Source organism: Carassius auratus, chromosome 6 (assembly GCF_003368295.1).
Source record: "Carassius auratus strain Wakin chromosome 6, ASM336829v1, whole genome shotgun sequence".
NCBI classification, from domain to species: Eukaryota; Metazoa; Chordata; class Actinopteri; order Cypriniformes; family Cyprinidae; genus Carassius; species Carassius auratus.
Window position 1 is genome coordinate 16044726 of NC_039248.1, and position 24030 is coordinate 16068755.

A 24030-nucleotide genomic window follows, 5' to 3' on the forward strand; every position below is an offset into this window, starting at 1 on the left:
ATATATATATAAACCACCTAACGGCACAAAATGATCCTTCAGAAATTATAATATGCTGATTTGCTCAAAAAATATTTTATCAGTATTCAATATTTCATAGTTATCTTTTTTGTGTGTGGAAACCATGATTCAATAAAATATCTGAAAAACATTGATTTGAAATATAAATTTTTGTATCACAAGTTACAGTGATGCCTTCAGTGCAATTTTTGATCAATTTAATTAAAAACACCTTAAAGTTTAGTGTATATGATGGTGACGTTCATATGTGATGTGTAACAAAAATGACCCATATAAACAATCTTTACTGAAAATACTTTATTGATTTAACTTTTAGAATGCAATTTCTTTGAAATAATATATTATTTTTCCCCTCAGTAGCCTGTGACACCTCAGTATGGTGGTGTAATGAATAAAGTGCTTGTGATGAAAACTGCCACACAACCATTATAGTCAGAATTCAGTGCAGTACAATCACCAGATCACACCTTGGAATCAACACGGCTTTGGAGAAACCACTGACTTTAGGCACAGAGAACTGCCTATCATCTCAGAGAGAAACTTTATGGCACTGCACTTCCAAATGGATACAAATAGAAATACAGGAAGTGCAATAACTCCTCTAAATAAGTCTGATTCTTCATAGGCGAACACTTAGGAAAAAAAAAAATGCCTGTCCTGTAACAAAATGATAAATATTTATACATGCATGCTTATGTTACATTTCTGACACTACAGAAATATATATATTTTTATATATATATAAATGAAACAGGACAAGTTTTATGCAGCCAGCATATTTTCTGTTTAAATTGCTGCTTTACATCGAAAACATTAAATACCAGCTAGTAGGATAAACGGACAGGGCCCTGCACAGGAATATCCCGTACAGTTCTGACAAGAGCTAGCGCAAGACGACCGGCTATGCAATATTCATACAGCAGAAGAGTTGATGGAATGTGTCAAAGAATCCAATTGCAATAATAATCAAGAGAAGTAAACATTCTTCAGTATTTAAAAAACAAAACATGTTAAGGAACACAAAAACTGTTGTGAACGACAGACAGGTTTCACTTTCCTAACTGTCACAGAGAGTTTCAGTGCAGGCATTTCTGAATCCAAGCATCAAATGTATCAAAAAACAACTCAAGAATATACACTTGACACTATTTCTGGTGCAAATATTGGTCTTACAACTTCATATGCTGTTTTCTTATTTTTACACAAGCTAACTTAGTACAAATGTAAAGTAATGCAGCTGTATTGCAGTATTTTTGCCCATCAAAAGACTAAAGACCCGTTTCAGTCGCCAGGACTCCTGGAGCAAGTAGGGGAAGGGAAAAGATGGCCTACAACTGTTCACCGAACAGTAGCGCAACACACACAAGCACATTTTTTTTTATTTGTTTGTCGATCTCAGTCCAAGTTCTTCTCAAAGGTTGCCATTATGTCACTCTGCATGGTCATATCAATGACTCCGGACATCTAAAAGAAATAACATAAAAATACATGATAAAACAATATTATTTTTTATTAGTTTTTTATAGTAATACATATTTTTAAATATTTAACAACAACAAAAGTAATATTTATTGTGGTTATTATTAATAAAACCATAAAGTATAATATTTATGAATGTTAAGAAACAATATAACATTTGTTATTCTAATTTTAATTATCTTAATATTAATTATAATTTAATAATAAACCTAATTAGTATATAATCTTTATATGTCAATAATAACAGTAATGTTTATTTTGGTTATTTATAAAACCATTAAATATAATATTTGTTATGAAGATTAATAAACAACATACTGTCACATTATTTGAAGCATTAGTCGACTAATCACGTTTATTAATAAACAATTTAAATCATTATGAGCTTTTAACTGCCTACATAGCCTAATAAGAAAAAACAAAGAAAAAGAAAAGTGACGTGGCATTCAGCCAAGTATGGTGACCCATACTCATAATTCGTGCTCTGCATTTAACCCATCCAAAGTGCACACACACACAGCAGTGTACACACACCTGGAGCAGTGGGCAGCCATTTATGCTGCGGCCCCCGGGGAGCAGTTGGGGGTTCGATGTCTTGCTCAAGGGCACCTAAGTCGTGGTATTACCGGCCCGAGATTCAAAACCACAACCCTAGGGTTAAGAGTCAAACTCTCTAACCACTAGGCCACGACTTCCCCAATAAGCGCTCAATCACACATGAAAGCTTGCCCCAGCGCATCGCAGAAGCTATGATTATGAATGTGTCAGGGAGAAACAGTAAGGAGACTGCATTAACATTTTAATAAGTTGATTAACTAGTGCTTTCTTTGTATTTAGTTTAAAAGATGAAGTCTGCAACACTCAATCATCATTGCCGCAGTGACGTGCCTGTAGGCATGTTTCAAACGGATGACAATCTGAAAAAAATATGAAATTGTTTCATTTAAAAGTAGACATTTCACTCTCTATAGTTAAAGGTTTAATGTCTGTAAAGCAAAGATATACATGGGAGTTTTCATGCTCAAGTCCATAGAGACTGAGACGGCAGAAAGCACATCCTGCTTGCTTTCATTATTTCATTCATTATAGCCTCACTTAGCCGTGCCGATCAATGCAATTTCATTTTGAGGATATTTTGTGGATGATGAAGGCAGTCTCAACAGCTCGAAGGACGAGGAGGCCATCCCATCATCCATAGTCCTTCAGGCTTACGATCCTGCGGCTCTCCCCCAATCAGTCCAAGTTTTGTGCGAGTAGCTGCTCACCTCAATATCAAATGGCCAGTACTTCAAATGCATCAGACCAGGACAATGACTTTTACTACGGGACACTTCTCTGAACTTTCCCGGCCCTAAACAGCTGTTTCTTCCGGTCTTTTCTGCATGTGATAAACACATGTAGCATCACAGCCTGTTCTTTCAGGTAAAATTGATTGTTTTCCCATGTTCATTCATCAGGCCTCTTATTAAGCCCCGGCTTTGGCAGTAAGAGGCCTCAGCGACTCCTCCCTTCCATCCTCTTACCAGCGAACTGCTGGTTGAAATGAGAGAAAAGAAAGGGTGGCCATCAGCCACGTTCTCTGGGAGGAGTTACTGATAGTGAATCACCTATTTCTCCATAACAGCGGCCGGCTTGCACGGCCACAGGTGCACAGGCGGCAGCCCTCCAGACACCAGTTCTGCCGCTCATATTTAGGTTATCTGTCGGCGCAGTAAGGGGTGTTGGTATGGGCTTCACCTGTCGGCGCAGTAAGGGGTGTTGGTATGGGCTTCACAGTTCCTGGTGTAATTCCTAAGTTCTACACAGTTCCTAAGTGAATTTCCCCAGTTTCAAAGGAGAATACAGTGAGGAAAAAGTGCAGAACCAGTGTCACCACACAGCTTCCTTCACACTACTCTCACAAATTCAATAAAAGCTTCGGCCTTAGTGTTACCCAACACACAAAAAAGATAAAAATCAAACAAATCATATAAATTCAATGATAAGAAAGAACACATCTTTACAGCCCCATGTGTCACTCCTTCATAATCTACGAGATAGCACCGTTGTACCACAAATGCGCAAACCGGGCGAACTAGCCAGTTCTCCTGTTTGTCTGCTGGTGAATCACGTACATAAAGGGGTTCAGACCTCAGGTTGCAACTACGTTTCAACAGAACTCTTTCTTCTCATATGGAAGAGAGCTCTGCTCCCATTCTGAAAGACAAAATCCCCTTCCTCCTACTAAAAAGGGTTGGTTCAAGGGTTTTCCCGGCACTTTAGCAGGCTCTCATTATTTTCTAGTCCCAAAGAATGACGGTTCTTTCCATCCTATTCTGGATCGCAGTGTTGAACAAACATTTTAGGAAACACAAATTTCAGAATATTAACACATGGCTCTTTCTTACGTTCAGTAAACCATTGGTTCACATCAATCAATCTAAAAATATTCTAGCCTAGGATGATCTGTCTGTGTGCGTGAGCAGACTTGGCAACACTGAGAATAGTGGGTCTCAAGATCCTGACATATGTAGACGATTGGCTGATTAAAGCCAATTCAAAAGAGAAAGTGATTCAAAACACGTTCTGTGTGCTCGCTCACATCACAGCATTCAGCTTCAGAAGGAGCAAGCATTAAGATTTCTCTCAGACTACAGGGTCTTATGGCTTCGGCTGTCCATGTCCTTCCTCTGGAGGAGGAGGATGTTCATGAAGTGGTTTTAGCTCTTCATTTCAGACCATTATGTGATCTCTGCCACTCAGTCACAGTGCACAGCACTCATGCACAGCAGCGCTGCATCACTGGAGGAATTCAGAGCTTTACACTCATGGGACCTCCTGGGGCTATCATGTTGCGGAAAGGGGAAACCAAAGATGGGTCCCTACTGCCAGGTGGGATGCACCCCTTCATGCCCTGTACTCTAGCTCACAGGTTGTTAGTATCAAGCAGGCGGCACTTTCTGTCATTACGGGCAAACCATGTCTCGGGCACTCTAAACAGTGGCGCACTTCTGTTGTGGTGGGGGAACCCGCTCAGATAGAGGAACTGCCATGAAAGAGAATTGGTCAGGCAGCCGTTGATTTCTTAGCCTCATGCCAAAATGGCCACTGTTCAACGTTCTTCTCGCTACGGGACGAGGACGCCCCCACTTGCCGTGGATGAACTGGCCCACCAATGGCCCGCTGTGCTGCCCTATGGCTAATCCCTTTTCTGTATGCCTAGTCATGGCCCTTCCCATCACTCATTGACCTCCTGTCCGAAAGCAAACAGGGAAATCCCCCCCCCCCCCCGGTCACCAGGACTGGGTGGCTCTGGTTCTGGCCTTGGCTTCCGCAAAATATGTCAGTGATTTGCATGTGCTCTCCGTTCATCCCTTGTTAACTAATTTTCTTGCAGTGGAGATGGGTTTTTCCCAGGCCTAACCCTGCCTTAATGCCAGAATGCATTGACTCGTGGAAGCCATCCCTTTGGCATATGAATCAAATGAAATGTGGGCATGTTGGCCTCAGAGCGCAATTAACTAGGGCCATAGTGGCCTTGTGGGCTCTGTTTAAAGGGGCTTCCTTGCAGGACATTTGTGCCGCTCCAAGCTGGGCTTCTCCACACACATTTGTCAAATACTACTGGCTTGATGTTACCACATCCCAGTAGTTTACTCCGTTTTGGGTGTGGACTCTTTGTAGCCTTGTGCCCTAAGACTCTTAACACCTTTTTGAACCTGGGTTATTTATCTCATTAAGCACGTCATCTGTAAGGGTCCTCTCCTGACACATTATTATATTATATACATGTATGTATATGTCAATAAATACATATATGTATATTTCTATAATATATGCCTTATCATTATGTTTTATGTAACAATTAGTCGACTATTAGGGAGTAGCCCTAATAATTACATAGTAAAAATAAGTAACAATGATTGTTATTATTAGAAACCTAGAAGAACATACCTAATTGGATGAAATTTTTGGGAGAGTTTATCCAATGGCATTGGAAGAGTTTATCCAATGCATTTAAATAAAAATTCTGTAAATTACTCCTCATCATTCCAAACCCGTAACATCTTCATTCATCTCTGGAACACAGATATGAGATTAGATATTGATCCTGCTAAGACAGCAATGTAACTACAAAGTTCAAGGCCCAGAAAGGACATTGATAAAATAGTCCATGTGATATCAGTGGTTCAACTTTAAATGTTACGAAGCTATGAGAATACTTTTTGTGCATAAAGAAAAAAAATTATGACTTTATTCAACAATTTCTTCGTTCACAAGAGTCCCATGGCGAAAGTCATTATTTTTATTTTCTTTGCACACAAAAAGTATTCTCGTAGCTTCATTAAATAATGGTTGAACCACTGATGTCACATGGAATATTTTAACATTGTCCTTACAACTTTTCTGGGTCTTGAATATGGTAGTTTACGATGCGGTCTATGCAGGGTCAGAATGTTTCGGATTTTATCAAATCTTATTTGTATTTGGAAGATGAATGTATATCTTACAGGTTTGGAATGACATGAGGGTGAATAATGACAGAATTTTCATTTTTGGGTGAACTATCCCTTTAAACCTCAACATTTTAAAGTTACTTTCTAAAGTACTTTGTGTGCAAAGTACTTACAGCCTCTCTCCTGCGGCGCTCCTGCTCTCTCTTGCGGGCCATCTCTCGTTCTCTGTCTACAGCGCTCTGTGGAAGAGAGGAGGGCTCAGGGGCTTTGGGGGTATCCAAGATGGCTGCCATCAGAGGCAGCTCTGCTGACTCCACTTCTGGCTTTGAAGGCGGGCAGTCCAGCTTGGTTTTTTGAAGCTGCTGCATCAGACTAGAAATCATTAAAAGGCCACACTGTTAGCTAGATCAGCGAGAACAGTCGTATAATAATCAAATGCTGGCCATGGGGAAATGACAGCAAATTAATAATAGAATAGAAACATAGAATACATTTGTCAAATTCGCTAGGTTTTGAAACAGAGCCATGGGAAGCTGTGGTCAGCTGGAATCACGTCTCCAGCCATGCAGAGATTGAAACTTCTCCAAAATGAAACTTACATAACACCGCTTTATACACTGTTGCCTGAAAAATAAGATTCTGTTTATACCCGCTTTTGTCTGTGCTGCTGTTTTCTCGACCTGCTTCCATCTGCAGTTTACGAGCTCGCTCTCGTTCCTCTTTCTCCATGGCAACTTTACGAAACTGCTGGAAACTTTCCTTAGATGATTTGATTGGGCAAGGATTTTGAGTAGCCATCTTCCCCAAGCTTGTCCAGGAGTCAGCATGCTTTAGGACAATATCCTTAAACACACGAGAGCAGGTCCAGGTTATCGGTGACAACACCATTGAGTTCATTTTTCATTTGCTATTCATATAAAGTATTTGTACCTTTTTAGGCAGGTTTGATTTAGCATCTTGAATGGGCTTGCATAGTTCACTGCCATCATACTTAGCTCCTAGAAAAAGTAAAGAACCCATTTCAAGAAACCATTGAGAAAAAAGGAGAGGACTCTGGAGGAAAACAGCAGGAGAAATGCTGACCATGCATTTTGTGCAGCTGAATGGAGGACTCTTCCAGTGTCTCTGGGCAGCTCTGCTCATCCCTCATGTTGGTTAATGGACTCTCATGCAGAGGTGACAACAATTTACATTGCTGCAGAGAGAAAGCAAGTACAAAAAGTGTGTCACCAACAACAACCAGGCCAAACACCATCCATCTGGATCCAAACCCTGAACTTCTTTCTTCTTAAACAAATTTAATATTATTTTTTAAAGAAGTTTAACAAACAAGAACTTAACATTGAGTTTAGACACAATATTGTCTTTTTTCTGTTTCTTCAGTGAAAACAGTTTCACAAAAGAACATTTGTGCATCTCAGAGCAACACTGCAGTGTATAGAACGTTTGAAGGAATCATTTGATTAAATAATGCATCCATAAAGACAGGCACTTGATTTGTTTCTAAATGAATCAGCTTTTTTATTTTGTCTAAGCTGACAAATTTCATCAGGGTTTTTTTTTTTTTTTTTTAAACAACAAAACCACGTTTCAAGGGGGTTCACCTGGTAAAATTCACAATTAGGGGCTAAATATTACGTTCAGGAATGCAAACTCCTCATAGGTGAAAAAGGTGACAAAGACGCGCAGGAAGTCACAAAGTTTAACATATCATGTTATTTTTAAAAAAATAAGCACCGTATTTTTCGGACTATAAGTCGCACCTGAGTATAAGTTGCAGCAGTCCAAAAATAAGTCATGATGAGGAAAAAAAACACATAAGTCGCACTAGAGTATAAATTCGCATTTATTTAGAACCAAGAACCAAGAGAAAACATTACCGTCTCCAGCCGCGAGTGGGCACTCTATGCTGCTCAGTGGTTGACTACAGGAGCATAGAGCAGCATAGAGCGCCCACTCGCGGCTGGAGACGGTAATGTTTTCTCTTGGTACATGTCAAATTAATTTTGATAAATAGGTCGCACCTGACTACAAGTCGCAGGACCAGCCAAACTATATAAAAAAAAAGTGTGACTTATAGTCTGGAAAATACGGTTAACAAATAAGCCCAGACACCAACAGCATGGTTAATTATTTAAATAACAGTACTTAACCATTTAAATACTTAAATTAAGTAAATGTTTATTGTATTATAATTAAATAATGAATTAAATATCTAGACATTTTTAAGATTTAATTAAAAAACAATTTTTTTCAAACATTGGAAGGACTCATCCAAAAGTGTGCTCTAAGTTTATCTTTAACTGTAGAAGCTGCTAAACATATTTAGTCAACACAGACTTGTTGCAGATATAGTTTTGTTACTGAGCCTGTAATAACTCTGCATCACTTAATGCACAGGTCTGTTTTGACATCGGCTTGTCAGACAGTTCGTTCCATCCATTCACTGGTATAGTGGATGTGGTGCGATAACCTCCCCATGCTGTGTAGCGGCGTATCATGTGTCAGCTATTGCCAGAGGATAATAAAAGATTAGGTTAAGCTTAATAAAAGAGGTATTGTATAAAATGTATTTATTAAAGGCATATAATTAAAATGATTAACACTGCTGGCATTCTGTGTTGACATTGTAAAGTGTCACAGACATGTATCGGTTGTCGTCCACTACACACTACACAAGATGAAAAGACTGTATCTTTTGTCCCGACTACCGTTGTTGTTTGCTCAAATTTTAATTGTGTTGTGTATTCCAGCCTTAAATTATGTTGTGTAAAGGTGTTTGCAACAAACTATTCTGAAAAATCTATTTTAACTGACAACTTAATCTAATATATTGAACTAAGACAAGTTAAGCATAAATATCATTTACCTCAAACTGAGAGCTGGAGGTAGACTGGCATCCTATGACAGAAATGGCTGCAGGTGAGGTCAGTGGTGACAGAAGAGGAAGTACACCTGCAAGATTGAGGGGAGGAAGAGAAAGCAAGAGATGGAGTTTACTTTAAATTGGTATCCTGTTTTAAACGTGCCCCACTATAAGTGAGAGACAGAATGGCATGCAACTAACTCAAAACAAACCACCAGTTATGATGAACATACAATGTCAACCCACAATGGAAGGGAAAAGTTGCAGATGAGCAATGTTAACAGAGCAAGGGGAGCGAGCGAGGGACGGAGATCGGCGAGTGGCGGCGGCGGTAAAACATCAAGCAACCTCTTACCTTCTTGCTCAGATTTAAGTGGAGGCTTCTCTGCAGCAGCAGGTGACGGGGGGTCAACCTGAGAGACCTGGGGGTCGAGTGAAGGACTATGGGGGAACGACGAGTCTGAAAGGAGTGTGGTTGGTGTGTGTTGGGAAATCGACAACTGGGAAGATTTGAGTGGGGTGGTTGGGTTTTCTTTATAGGGGGAGGTGGCAGAAATGTTACATAAAGGGTTGATGGCCTGGTCTGGAGGTAGGCTGATGGGTAAAGGGGCAGTCCAGGTTTTATGAGGTAGTGGGGCAGCTTTGCCACTAGGTCTGGATGGCTGAGGAGGCAGCCGGCTGTGTAATGCTGTTGCAGGAGGAGGGTAGAGGGATGGACAGAAAAGTGTTCAGGTGATAAATCTGTTCTCCATACGAGTAATAAAGAAATCATTTTCAGTTTTGGAGGTCAATTCATATATGTTTTGTACATCATGATGTGGCCACAGAAAACAAATCAACGTGAACAGAAGTATGATCAATGGCACCGAGCCTAACCTGGGAATGCCATGATGGTGTCCTCGGCAGGATGCTTTACTTGTTGTGACACAAACAGGTCTTTGGAGTCTGCCTCTGAGGCTAGATATGCTGGACGAGACTGGCACGTCATGACTGAGGCAGAAGAAGAGTCCTTTACCTCAGCAACGGCCTGCCGTGATGCCTGTTTGGGGAGGGGGAAAGGGGGCAATATTTCACTCAGGACAAATTGGGCACTTTATTAAGTGAAATGCTCCATGTGCCAAATATTAAAATAGTGGGAGTAGGCCAGGTAATAATATTGGTTGTCTCTTATTGGCTTTTTACCTTGTTTTTAATTTTGTGGGCATGGCCAGGGGTTTTGCTTTGCTTCCTCTTAGCTTTCTGTTCTGTAAGACACGCACAATGCACACTGAGGTCATTTCACTTCAGTCATAACTGCGGTAAAGGCCAACCCCATCCCAGGGGCATTCCTGCTGATTTACTCAGTTTATAATTGCATGCACAGTTATGAAATAAAGTACTATAAAGGGTCACAATCACTGTAAATAATTACAAATAAATCATAAAATAGTTTCATTGCAAGTGGTAATTTTTTTTTTTCCAAAGTAGTGTGCACAACTTGTGAAAGTGTTTTGTGATGAGATTAAACATTGTGAACAAAAAAAGTGAGATGACAAAGAAAGGCGAAAGAAAACACAACACTTATCTTAACATACAACAGTTGTCTAGGAAAATGTGTTTTATTTAAATCTCTGGGTGTTTAACACCAAGCTCAATGGGTAAGCTTTAAACCTGTTTAGGTAACTAAAATTCACACATCTACAAAATATGCAACAGACTTACAACTACATTGTTTTGGTCCTACCTTCCATGTTCCAACTATAGTTTACAATCCAAGAACCTCACATACAACATATCGATGTATGCTTTTACAATCTATTGAAAAATATCATTACATATACATCTATGCATAACCTCAAACAAGTACAAAAGGTGAAATTACAATGTAATGCAACAGGGGAACCACATAATAATGATTCAAAGCAGCAGTTTAAAACAGACCAGCTGTAACTCTTAACTGGGACAATAGCATGTGACATGTAAACTCAGGTTTGGTGAAGGGCCAAATTGGAACCTGGGGTTTCTTCGAAGCCCTTACCACTATTTTTAACTTGAAAGCACTGTGAGTGTTTAAAACAAAGAAAACCCCATACCGAGAGCCAGCTGGTCTTAAACTACAGCAACAACATAAGTGATTGTGATGAAACAAGAACAAAATATCAAACATTGGAAAACAACAAATAAATAATAGCACCCAACAAAAACTACAGAAAGAGTGCGAGAGAGAAAGAAAGAGAGACAACTTATTCTTTTACTAATTTAGAGCCAAAAGTGCACAATTTTCTTTATTTTACAAAAGTGATAAAACACAAGAAGTGAACAGAAAAAAATAAAACCAACACAATTTTTTTTTTTAATTGGGTAAAAGATGAGAAAAGATGAGAAAAGTGAAACTTTATAATGCTGGGGACGTGTCCGGGTAAGCTTTACAATTTTTGGCTTGTTTTCTGCATCAGTGGCCAGATTGATAGCATGGGGAACGGACTGGCCTGAGAGACAGTGAGTGAATAAAGGGTTGGTGGGTAGGTGTGAAGCAGCTAACCTGAATCAGAGTCACAGCTATCAGAGGAGCTAGAGTCACTACTACTGCTGTCAGAGCTGGACGAGCTGCTGCTGTCACTCAGACGAGACGGACGGCTCATCTCTTTAAACTCCCCCTCCGCTTCAACTGCACACAGAAGGGGAAACCTATGGTTTATACTGCATTTATATGACTACACCAAAAAAGAATGAACAAATAAATACCTGTACTTACTTTTGGCCTTTTTATTATTTGATTCTCCATGTGTGTGTTGCAGCTCTTTCTCCTTTTCCTTGATTTTAGACTTCAGCAGCTTCTTTTCTAATAATGTAAAAAGATTAATCAATAAATATAAGATTTCTCCTTTTATAATAATAATATAATAATTCTCCTTTTAGGCACCAATTTTGTAAGCATTGTAGAGTATGTACCCTTTTTTTAAGGTAAAGCATACACAGAAAAAAACCTTAATGAACACTTTCACAGTGAAGCAAAAATAATGTTCTGCTATACTGTGGGTGTAACATTTTTTCCAGATAATGATGACGTGTCCCGACTTGGCATATATGGCTGTAGTATGAAAAACATATGCAAATATTTCTTATTTGCATGCCATTCAGTTGTATTACACGTGTTGTGAACAGCTTTTAGTACCAGCTTTCATATAATGAATCTCAGCATAAAAGCTCTTAATATTAACCAAACAGTACTTACTGTCAGTTTCCTTTGGTTTCTTTTGGAGGCAAGTGACAACATAGCACTCGAGAGCTCGAAGAGTTGAAGGTTTAAGAGTCTCAAAGTCGATCTCGATCTCCTCAGGGTCTGTGTCCCTAAGCAAGGGTTCTCGTGCCTTGATGATGTTCACTATTTTGCCAAGCTTGTCTCCAGGAAGCTTGTTAATGTCCAAACTCAGTTGCCGTTTCTCCTCGTAAGACATGGGTAATGTATTCATCTCTTCCTCGGAGTCATATGCTCTGCTCTCCTTCCGCCTGAGAACAAAGTTGACATAATTTTGATTTCTTTGAGAATTTGTCTTGACATAAAACATAAAATTCATTAGCTGCTGTAGGGAAATAATGAAAAGAATAACAAAGTCCAGTAAATGGTTAACATGTTTGTACTACAAACCAGTGTGTGTTTTAAAATAACCAGAAACACCAGCTAGCAATATCAGGTGGCAAAATGAGATGTGTTGTACAGTTAAAATAGCTGGAAGTGGATGAGAATGGAAGCCAGACACATTCAATAAAAAAAATGGCTGCGCCCACTCTTACAGGAAAAATAAGGTGGATACTTATGATAGAAATGGGCATGGTGTCCACACACAAGCACCACAGATCTTCTTACCCTGATGACTTGCTGTTAGACCTCTTCTCTATTTTTGCCGGTTTCTTCATTTCTTCACCTTTTCGCTTACTGAACTCTCGCTCTTTCTTCCTCTTCTTCTTGGACTTTTCCCTTTTCTTTGGTTTCAAGAGAGGTGTTTGGGTCAGTAACTGCAACTGCTCTCGTACTGCTTTCAGCTGGTGAGTAAAGACAGAAATGACATTATATAAGGATACACATAAAAATGCTGTCAATCTATAATTCGAGACTTAGCAAGCTATTTTTTTCCACTGCCTACTGTACAAATGGGCAGCATCCAAACCCTCACAGCAGGCTGATTTTGAATGCTCATACTGGCATAGAAGATTTGACTTAGCAACATGCTTATTAAGCACCACACCTATTAAGTTTACAGCACAACACTATTATAACAAAAAAAAAAAAAAATCACACTGTAACTGCAAAGACTTAAAGTACTCCTAAGTATGTAACTAAAAGAGTCACCTCTCGCTTTTTGGCAAAAAACATTCTGGCATTGTTTTCACTGCAAAGAATACATGCAATACTGCCATATATATTTTTGTGAAGGAGGCAGAGTCACCACACTGGGCCTGATTATGATTTCATGACAGTTTTGGAACAAAGGATGTATGTTTGAGGGGACTCAAACGTCTTACACAAGTCTTACCTGTTCCTCCAGGTTTGCAAGCCTCTGCGCTCTCTCCACTTCATCTTCTGTGTCCGAGGAGTTTTCTGATAGAGATGATGATTCACTGTCACTGCTCTCAGAGCTGGACGGACTGTGTGCTCTCTCCTTCCTTCCTCTGTTCTGATTAGAGGATGGTGCTGAATTTCTCGGCTCGTCAGGAATCTTGGAGAAGCGAAACTCAAAAACATCCTGGGTAAAAAATACAAATATTTTGCATTTACCCATAGGAAAATAAGACAAACATTGGATTTTAAAAGATGATCAAACTACCTAAAGACACACCTGAAGCTTTCTTGCCATGGCCACTACCTCATGGGTGGGTGGATTGTATTTGTAGCAGTTTGAGAACATGAGCCGCACATCTGCAGCGAACTGAAATGCATCGGTGTACTCGCGAGCTTCTATTTTTTTCTACTCAAAAAAAATAATAATAAGCCCATTACATATAAAACAATAACAATGAGCAAAGAAGTAATATTAATACAACCATGGTACTCACTCTGATGGTACTCATATCCATAGGTTGGTGAATGATTTCATGATAATCAAGAAGGCCCAGTGCCTTTGCATCCACAGGCTTATAAAAGGGCCAGGCGTAAGCAGAATGCTTTTTGGCAAACATCTCTTTCAGGATGGCACTGCAGTATTTGAGTCTCTCTGAGAGTTTGGTCCTTCTGCCCACCTGATGCTGTGGTGGTGATTCAGGAAGGTCTTTACAGGGAGGTTTGATGGGTCGTCCGCTGCCTCGCCTGGAGAATAACTTAAGGACTTTTGGTTCTGTTACACAAGGGGACACCTCACAGCTGGTGATGGAAGAGGCAGAAGGGGTCGTAGTGTCTGCTTTTCTTTTCACACCATTTTTCAACTGAAAAAAAGGTACATGCAGATTACAGTTAACTAAAAAAAATGATATGCAATCTGTGTTTCCCCCCATACTCTACCTTTAGAAAATACTATTTCCATAATTCAGTACGAGACAACCTAACAACCCTTATCTTTGTCAAAGAGGCAAAACTACACTAATTCATCCTTGGCAAACACTAGGTCTCATTAACTAATAACTGCAGTCTTTAGCCTAAACCCTAACACATGCATATGCACATGCATTTATTCCTAACCATGTTATAATGTTAATGAATTTGGAGTATTCTAAATGAGCAACTGCATACCCAAAGTTAGTAATCTGCATAGAACATGTCTAAATATCTCTGTAAGGGCTTTCTGCAAAACCTTTCCTTTATTTTTGGTTCATTTATAATACTTTTAATTATGAAAGTTATTGATAAATAATCTGTTGTGACAACACCTGTGGACAGATTTCACACACAAATTTGGTAGTATGAACCAATTTCTTTGCCTTTTTTCCTAAAGAACATTACAGAGATTTGACAGGAAATGGGAGAGAAAGTGGGTGATAGGATTGGAACGGTCCATGAGATGGGACTCAAACTTAAAGGGATAGTTCACCCAAAAATGAAAATTATGTCATTAATGTCTTCCAAACCCGTAAGACCTCCGTTCATCTTCGGAACACAGTTTAAGATATTTTAGATTTAGTCCAAGAGCTTTCTTTCCCTCCATTGAAAATGTATGTACGGTATATTGTCCATGTCCAGAAAGGTAAGAAAAACATCAAAACATTCTAACTGACCCTCTGATGTCACATGGACTATGTGACAGCATTTCGATGCTTTGATGAAGCATCAAATATACATTTTGGTCCAAAAATAGCATAAACTACAACTTTATTCAGCATTGTCTTCTCTTCTGGGTCTGTTGTGAGCACGTTCACTGCAGCTTAGTGATATCCGGTTCCCGAAAGAATCAATTCGATGTAACCGGATCTTTTTGAACCAGTTCACCAAATCGAACTGAATCGTTTGAAAAGGTTCACGTCTCCAATAAGTATTAATCCACAAATGACTTAAGCCGTTAACATTTTTAATGTGGCTGACACTCCCTCGGAGTTCAAACAAAGCAATATCCCAGAGTAATTAATTCACTCAAACAGTACACTGATTGGACTGCTGTGATGAGAGAACTGAAGATGAACACCGAGCCGAGCCAGATAACAAACGAAAGATTGACTTGTTCTCAAGTCAAGATCTGGTTGCATCGGTTTTAAGATCACCAGTAGTGATGGGAAATTTGTTTTTTTCCGTGAACCAGTTCTTTCAGACAGTTCGATTCAATAAACTGGTTGAAAAAAATAGTTTACCGGTTCTTTTGTGCTCGACGTAAATGACGTCATTGGCGATGATTGCCCTTGATTCAAGCCTTCGGTTTACCCGCACTCATAACATTAGCACAGAATCGGTTCAGAATCAATCACCAAAAGAACCAGTTCGGTTCAGACGCGCTGTGTGTCAGTCTGCTTCACGCTGAATCACACATGCGCAGTATCAGCTCCTCGGTTCACGAATCAGACGCGTTCGACAGAAACGGTTCTTGACTCGTGAACAAGTCAGTCGTTCATTCGTTATCTGGCTCGGCATCTTGATCGTGATCTTTTCTCTTCACAGCAGTTCACTCATTGTACTGTTTGAGTAAAAGAATTCCCGGAGTATTTTAGATATTGCTTTGTTTTAACTCAGCCACATTAAAAAAGTTCAGCCACGTTATAAAACAGTTCGATTTGGTGAACTGCTTCAAGAAGATCCGGTTAAATCGAGTGATTTGTACGCGAACCGGATATCACTACACTGCAGTGAACGGGCTCACAACAGACCCGGAAGAGAAGACAATGCTGAATAAAGTAGTAGTTTTTGCTATTTTTGGACCAAAATGTATTCTCGACGCTTCAAAAAATTCTAACTGACACTCTGATGTAACATGGACTACTTTGAAGATATTTTTCTTACCTTTCTGGACATGGACAGAAACTATTCTGAAAATATTATGATTAAGGTGCTTACATGAGTTGCTTTTAAAATACTCATTATGGTCCCGTTGTTCCCCATGTTAAAGTTTGTCTTTGTTATGGTCGCATATACCATTTATGGGGGTTCATTTTTAATTGAGCAAAACCTTCAAGTGCAGTTATTGTCATGCTACGTGCAAACAGAAGACTCCAGATACAATTACACCAGCAACAGTCCTCCTCTACCCTTTCATTCTGCAAAATTTCCTTCATAACTCCATGACAAACTCGGAGGTACTGGATGAGAGTGTGAAGTGAGGACTGGTGGGAGAGAGTTGTTTTATTGGATTCTTTTGTTTGGTCACCAAACGTGTGTTTATTCTGTCGCAAAATTCAGCAAAAATTACTACACAACGTTAAGGTGTATAAAAAATAAAAATAAAAAGGATACTCCACATGCTAATTCGATTTGTGTTTACTTCGAGCATGACTTTAGCCAGATTAAAGCAATTCAAAATCGGTTTACACGGTAGATTCTTAATCAGAGTATTGTCTTAATCATGTTAATATCGGAGTATTGTTGTTCATATAAACGTACTGATTGTGAAATAAGACGTTCCTATCAAATCACTGTAATTCCCAGGCATACAATGAGTATTAACGCCCGAGTTCAGTTTGTACAAGAGGCTTATGATACAGCTGATACACGTTAAAAGTGCAAGTGGAGGTGGTTTGAGAGGAACTGACTTTGGCTGTGAGTTGTGCAGACAGGGGAGCAGAGGGAATTGTGTGAAGAGCGTCCGGAGGGATGACGGTCACTGTTTGTTGGAAAACAACTTCAGACACAGGAGACTGTGGCCTCTTTATCACTGCAAAAAAATGCAAATATTAACTTCATTTTCACTATACACTACCATACACAGCACAGAAACCTGATACATGTAATTTGTCATCAATTTATTTAATTTAAGTGGCCTGAATACCTGCTGTTGATTTCCTTCCTCCTTTCATAGGAGCTTTAGTTGTCAGAGCAGAGATCTCAATCTCATCTTGAGGCATATTTGCCACCTTCTCCAAAAAAAGCTTCTCAAGGGCTTGAGCCATCTGAACGATGTCATCTCCTGGCTGAAACCACAAACACATAAGAAGTTGGAAAACAACTTGCTTAGCAATTCTTAGCAACGTTACATAAAACAACAGCACAGTCCTCACCCGATTGTACACGTAACAGTTTGTGAACATGTTGTTGAAGTCTTCTATACACTCCATTGCCTTCCAGTAGTAATTGTTTTCAAGACGCTTTTTAATGGTGGTCATGTCCATAGGGTTCTTGATGATTGTATAATAATCCTAAATCAAGTGGAAATATTGAAATCACCAATAACCACCAAACACAAAGATTAACACTTAAAAACTGTGTAATCAGTAAAATATCTGACTTACTGGCAGATTGAGTCGGACTGCATCCACAGGCTGTCTGAATGGCCAGGAGAATTGATGTCTCCACAAGGACTTAATCACCACTTTTTCTAGATACTGCAACTGATTGGTGAGGCGCCCAGGTTTTTTGGGGTTCCTGAACTCAGGGGGAGGGGGATTCCCATTCATGGTGAAGATCTGTGGGGGTTTCACATCAGACATTGTCTGAGCCGTTCCAGGAAGTGGGGACCAGTATGGAAAGGACTTTTGCAACTAAACCTAGGCAGCTCACTGAGCATTACACTTCCACTGTAAACAGGGAGAGCAGTGTCAACATCCTCATGCCATTCTGCACTGCCATTTATTCTTTTTAGGCAACTTAGAAAAAGAAGCAGATTACAGCACACGGTCATTTTACGACAAGTGTAATAGCTTCTGAATAATACACACGCTGTATAAATCCCTTGTTAACGACACTGCACTCAGGACTACTGCAGGTTTCATGCAGTATGCAGTGCCCTCTATTGCCTAATAAATGAACACCACAACGCTCTTCAGCTGTACTCCCGACAGAAGGCGTCTTTATACATTTAAAATACAGTATATGAAATACCTAAATACCTTCATTAAAAAAAAAAAAAAAAAAAAAAAAAAAAAATCCTGTTTGAAAGGTAACTCGTCAGTTAAAAAGTCTGAATAGGCGGTCCTTTATTTTCTTCCAAAAACTAATTGACACCAAGTATACTGAAAACTTGTCCGGCACATTAAAAATAGACCATTGCTGTTTAGATGAAAACTGCTAATATGACATTTTTTAACTAATCTAAAATGAACTTAAAATAAACAAAGAAAGCGTTATTAATTGGTTTCTACCAACCATTTTTTTTTAAATGTATCCCTAATTTATGTATAGCACTTACCAACTTAAACTGCTGTTTCTAGATGCAAGTTACTCATTGGATCAATAAAAGCAAACCCTACTTCTTTCAATATTTGGACCGTGGAAACTTTACATTGCCTCGAAGCTCTCAAGCTTTATTTAGCTCAGCTACAGAGGTTATCCTTCATCACACTTACCCCAAACTAAGAGGTCATCGTCCTGCTCAGTAAAATAGTATTTTTCTCATACACAAAAACATTTACAAATTATATTGATCATTATGTGTACTTTATTTAAATAAATGTAAAAGAAATCAGTATACAAGCCTATGAACTTACAAAATTTATTTACACAAGAAAAACAATTCGAAAAAAAAAAAAAGTTTTTATTTTTTGTAAGCTATATAAAAACACTTAGTTTCACACTGGTTTGCTTATGATTGGGAAGGGGGTTTTGTTTTTGGAGGGGAGAAGGGAATGCGGTCCATCATCGATAAAGTCCACTTCAAAGATGAAGATTCGTGTTTATTTTTATACCTACAGGTTTAACAAGTTCACAATTTGAATACACACACTTAGCGACGTTGAGACCATCTATTCTCGTTTGTTGTGGACAAACACGTGCCAATTTGTCAAATTAACGTTACAGACTGCACGTGGGAGAATGACATTAATCTAACTTTACTCAGAACAAAAAGAAGATTTTGTAGGTCAACATAACAGATGAGCAACTAATATAGTTATTGAAAAAGAAAAAGGTCCATATAATTAAAGTCCAACATATACCATACGTTGCGTTTATGTGCAAGATATACTTGATCCTTTACACAATCCAGGACCATGCGTTATATAAACCCAACGACCTCTTATGGATGACGCAACACTCCTAACTTCCGGCTCAATTTTACTGCCACAGAAGTGACACCGCTGCTTAAATAATCAGTTTTTGTGACAAACGTTAACTTACACAAACATGAAACATACTACAGATAAGTAGAGGCTGGTTTACATGAATCCCATGAATAATCGTGTTAGCAAGCCTCGAGCCACAAAATGGCGCCTGGCTAGCTTTAGCACATTTTGTCACACATTACCCCGCCCCGTCAGATGCTGACATTGAGCTCAGCTAACAGTCCCTCCCCTAACCATTCCGCCAGCTAAATGAAGCTAGCTTAACCTGGATCCAAAATTTTACCTTTCCGTCTCGGGAACAACAAAGAAAGTTTAAACTGCCGAACTGAGACAGACGATGCAGTGCAGGATGAGCTCTGCTGGGAAACTTCACCAACCGAAGGATCTCGTTGATGCTTTGCGCCCGAAAAACCCTCTTTGAAAACGACTTAAATATTTTTGAGTTTAGTTTTCAACGCCAACAGAACAAATTAACATCATATACATGAATACGCTTGAAATAACACTGTTTCTTTGAAAGGTTAGTCATCAATGGCGGACGTCTCTCACGGCAACCGCCTTGTATTTATACCCTCCTGCTGAAAGCGCCCGATCCCATTGGACAAGACCCCTCACGTGCTCCCTTCTTCCCCCTCGCTGCTTAAATAACGAGAAAATATTTCTCTAAAACATATCGAAACCTCCCTTTATTTTATACAATAAACAACCCCAAAACGCGGTTTTACAAGTAAACATGTTTATGTTTACGACAGCTAACGAACTCCTATAAGAAACAGACACGTACGTCAGAGTATTTTTTTAAAAGTGCGACACAGCTGGTCTACATCACATGACCGTTCTAGAACATTCTGTCGATCGCTATAGCTCGATTCCTCTCTGTAGTGTCTGTTAAATGATTACATTGTGGCTCTTTTCCGTGGCTTTAGTTGTCAGCTTCTGGCGAGTGTTGGACATCGGTCATCCCTGCAGCTTGAAAAATCTCACAAAGAGAACTATGATATGATAAGAGCACCAAGCAGTGCTGAAGGGAGGCGAACGCAAACTAATGCGCACGCGCACTTTCTTGACACTGATTGGCTTCATATTTGACGCCGTTCAATCTTCTGTGCAAAGTTTCATTAAATCTCTTCAAGCAAGCTTCATCATCAGTGTTAAACACAACCTGAGATGAATACAGAGAAAGTGGGAGAAAAAAATAGCAATATAAATAAACATGTTTTTTTATATATATATAAATAAATAAAAGAATATCGCATTGTACTTTCTATGACTGAAAATCCGCGTTTGGTTATTATATATATATATATATATACACACACACACAGATATATATATATATATATATATATATATTTATATGTATATATATATAATAAAACTATATAAAAAATAAGTTTTCTCCAAAATGAATATGTTGTTATCATTTATCCACGTTGCTGCAATCATGTATGTTTCCCTTTTGTCTTCTGTGAAACACAAAAGGGGATTTAAGGCAGTATGACAGCCTCAGTCACAATTCACTTTCATTAATGTTTTATCCGTACAACGAAAGCAAAGGTCACTCTAACTAACAATTCCTCTTATAGTCTAGGAAAGAAATACAATTAACGCGGATTTCGAACAACATAAAGGTGATGACAATTTTCATTTTGGTCCATCTGTCTCTTTATTCCGTTTCACTTATTCAGCAATAACATTTGAAACAAACTTTCCACAAGAGGGCACCATAAGCTCTATTTTGACTGGAAAATGTCTTTACTATTATGTTTTCTACCTTATAGTGCTGCTATACAAAACTTACAAAATAACCACATGTATTTTTAAAAAGGCTTACACTGCCCAAATGCACATTTACTAAAAGGAATGGATTAGCAGTGTCCTCGGCTTGACTTTGCTTTTATAAATATTTAGAGAGAGCTATATGACATAACTTATGTCATACATGTTGATTCATGATGTCATGTTTGTTTTTTATTCTCATTTTTGTCTTCAAGGCAACTAAGATAAACATCCCCTGTATTTGCTCATACATCAGATGAAAGGCTTCATCATGCCATGTGGCTCCAAGGTGAAGAGTTCAGAACCCGACATTCCACAGGGTCCCTTCTCATTATGAGAAAGTGCTAATCAGGAAAGTATTTCCACAACTATGGATAGAGAGAGATATGGCCATGATGGGAGAAGAGATAGATGTATTCATGCAGCTGTTATCTATGTAGATGATATGGTAAGTCATTTCATTATTAAATGCAGTATCATCAGAGCATATCACCAAGCACTACTAAGCACTACATGTATTGCAATAAAACAAAACAAAAACAAAACCACATCTTGTTAACATTTTACAATAAGGTTACATTCGTTAATGTTAATGAATGCAGTAACTACCAATAACAATGAGCAACATTTTTTGCACTATTTAATTGATAAAAAATATTAATGAATGTAATAATAATAATAATAATAATAAAACAGCTGGGTTTTTTTTGCATTAGGGCCATTTAATGATTTTAATAGATACAATATTTTTATTTAAATAATGTATTACTAAATGTTGAAATGAACATTAAGATTACCAAATACTTTGGAAATATTTTTCATTGTTTGTTTATGTTAAGTAATGTGGTTAACTAATGTTAACAAATAGGACCTTTTTGTCAAGTGTTACCAAATTCTCTATCATTTTACAATTTTACAAATGTCCTTCATTTTTTTTAAGAAAAACAATTTAATTCAACGGGTTTGCCAAAGATCATGAATGCATGCAAAACAAAGGAAATCACAGAATTAGAGCAGAGCTTCACGTTCAGGACTAGATTTCGTCGCATCTTCCTCCCCGTCTGTGCAGATGCTTTGAGTAGGCCTGGTTCTGAGGCATACATATGCATGAGAAGTGAAAAATGACATGAAGCCTCTGAGTACATCTTCATTGACACTCAAAAGCAGCATATCAATGTTTTCAAGACAGCAAGAAGCTCCAAAACAAAGTTTTCTATCTTGCAAGGGTGCTGTCTCATTAGTGGCAAATCACGACTCTGACATTTACACTGTAAGCAGTGGTAAAGCATTTCCATTTCCTTTAGAACGGAGTGGAACATTTCAGTCAGACAACATAAGTCTGTTTGTTCGGGAAAACAAGCCAGGAGAGGAGGCAGAATAAAAAAAAAAAAATGAAAATGCAAATCAAAAGTAAACAAATATATCCTGCAAAAACAAACAGACACAAACATGCATCTGTGCCTGAGTTTAACTCACAAACAACCATATAAAGGATGTTGCGTTTTCCTTTGCTTATGTTTTAAACTAAACTAAGCATATCTAACAAAAATGCAATTGCAAATGGAGAACATCAGAACCAATGCTTGCATGTGTATTTTGGACCACCTTGATGGCCACTTCTTTTATAGCAGTTAATTATTGAAAGTATTCAAAGTAGTGCGCACATATCCCAATGTAACTAGAACAGGTGCTCAGCCAAAAAGAATCCAAATGAAAGAAATAAAAACAGTTTTATCTGCTCTCATGTATTTTTAATATAATACGACCCAAACAATGCCTTTGTCAAGAAGTGCAAACAACAACACGACCTTGCTTGAGTTGAAACTTTGAAATTGCAATGAATTAATTATTGATTGAAAGTGGATTATTAATTAGTTAATCCCACAATCAAGTTAGTAAATGTCAGTTTGGACCCAAAAGACAGTTTTTGGTCCAAAAAAGAGGTTAGTGTCTAAGAAAAGGCCAGTCTAAAATCAGGTCAGCATGCTCTTTGCCTTGAATCAGATCAGTTGGCAATAACAGACTGATATTGCTATCGCTAAAACATTTAACAGATAAGACACACACTTCAGAATATCTGATTTACTACTATATCTTTAGAAATTATTAAAATTTCAGCTACACTATTAAGATTTCAACCGTTATTTCATCTTGAGTCATGACAGATTTCCATATCTTAAATTACTTCACATCGAGAAAATGTATGAGAAGGAATAAATGCAGATGAGGTGTTTCAGATATAGAATCTTAATTTCATTTTCTATTTTTTTTTGTCCCCTGACTCTAGATAGTTCTGAGGGTTCTGGATCCACATATTGAGATGAATGTAGGTCTTTTGGATGGTAGGCTACTTGGTGTAGATGACATTGAGACCACTTAGATTAGATTATGATTGAGGTCATATTCTTTAGGTGTTTTTAGTTGTACAGCGGGGTGAGGTGAAGCATCCCACACGGAGCATTTGCAGGGGCTTACAAAATAATATTTTGTAAAAGTTTTACAGTAATCAACCTAAGTTCATTAAAATGTCATCGCCTAACAGAATGGGAATACATTGAAAAATAAATAAATAATAATCAGAAATTCATAAACTGTTTGAATGTATTAAATATGTCTTTAAAAATGTTGCTTGTTCATGTTATTAATGCATTTGAATATTTTAGCTTTGACACAATACTCAACACTTTTTATTTCATTTGATTAATACTTGTATTGTAATCTAATAAATAGTTAATAACATTTATGCCCTTTTTTAAATCAGTACAGTTTGTGTGGAGTAACTCAAACTTTTAAATGGGCTCTTAGGGTTTCTTGAAAATGCTGCTATGGATTAAGAGCCACAAA

At 38.3% G+C, this 24030-nt stretch overlaps 1 protein-coding gene across 5 annotated transcripts; it reads right to left on the bottom strand.

Annotated features, from left to right (window-relative positions):
- Positions 1-302: 302 nt before the first annotated feature.
- On the bottom strand, positions 303-20462 carry brdt (bromodomain, testis-specific). Of its 5 annotated transcripts, none has more exons than XM_026263526.1 (21): positions 19691-20462; positions 17641-17925; positions 17410-17547; positions 17181-17322; positions 16945-17066; positions 13837-14202; positions 13620-13748; positions 13317-13526; positions 12650-12825; positions 12017-12291; positions 11537-11623; positions 11324-11449; positions 9985-10046; positions 9679-9841; positions 9158-9490; positions 8806-8891; positions 7020-7131; positions 6867-6934; positions 6586-6779; positions 6110-6308; positions 303-1485 (listed from the first exon to the last, which is right to left on the bottom strand). In XM_026263526.1, the coding sequence occupies exons 2-21, from the start codon at positions 17836-17838 to the stop codon at positions 1417-1419; spliced, it is 3255 nt and encodes a 1084-aa protein (XP_026119311.1). In that variant the 5' UTR covers positions 17839-17925; positions 19691-20462; the 3' UTR covers positions 303-1416. The 5 variants fall into 5 exon arrangements, with proteins under 5 accessions (XP_026119311.1, XP_026119327.1, XP_026119335.1 ...); XM_026263517.1 differs by having other exon boundaries at positions 1417-1485; positions 20308-20462; XM_026263535.1 differs by having other exon boundaries at positions 1417-1485; positions 17641-17814.
- Positions 20463-24030: the final 3568 nt, after the last annotated feature.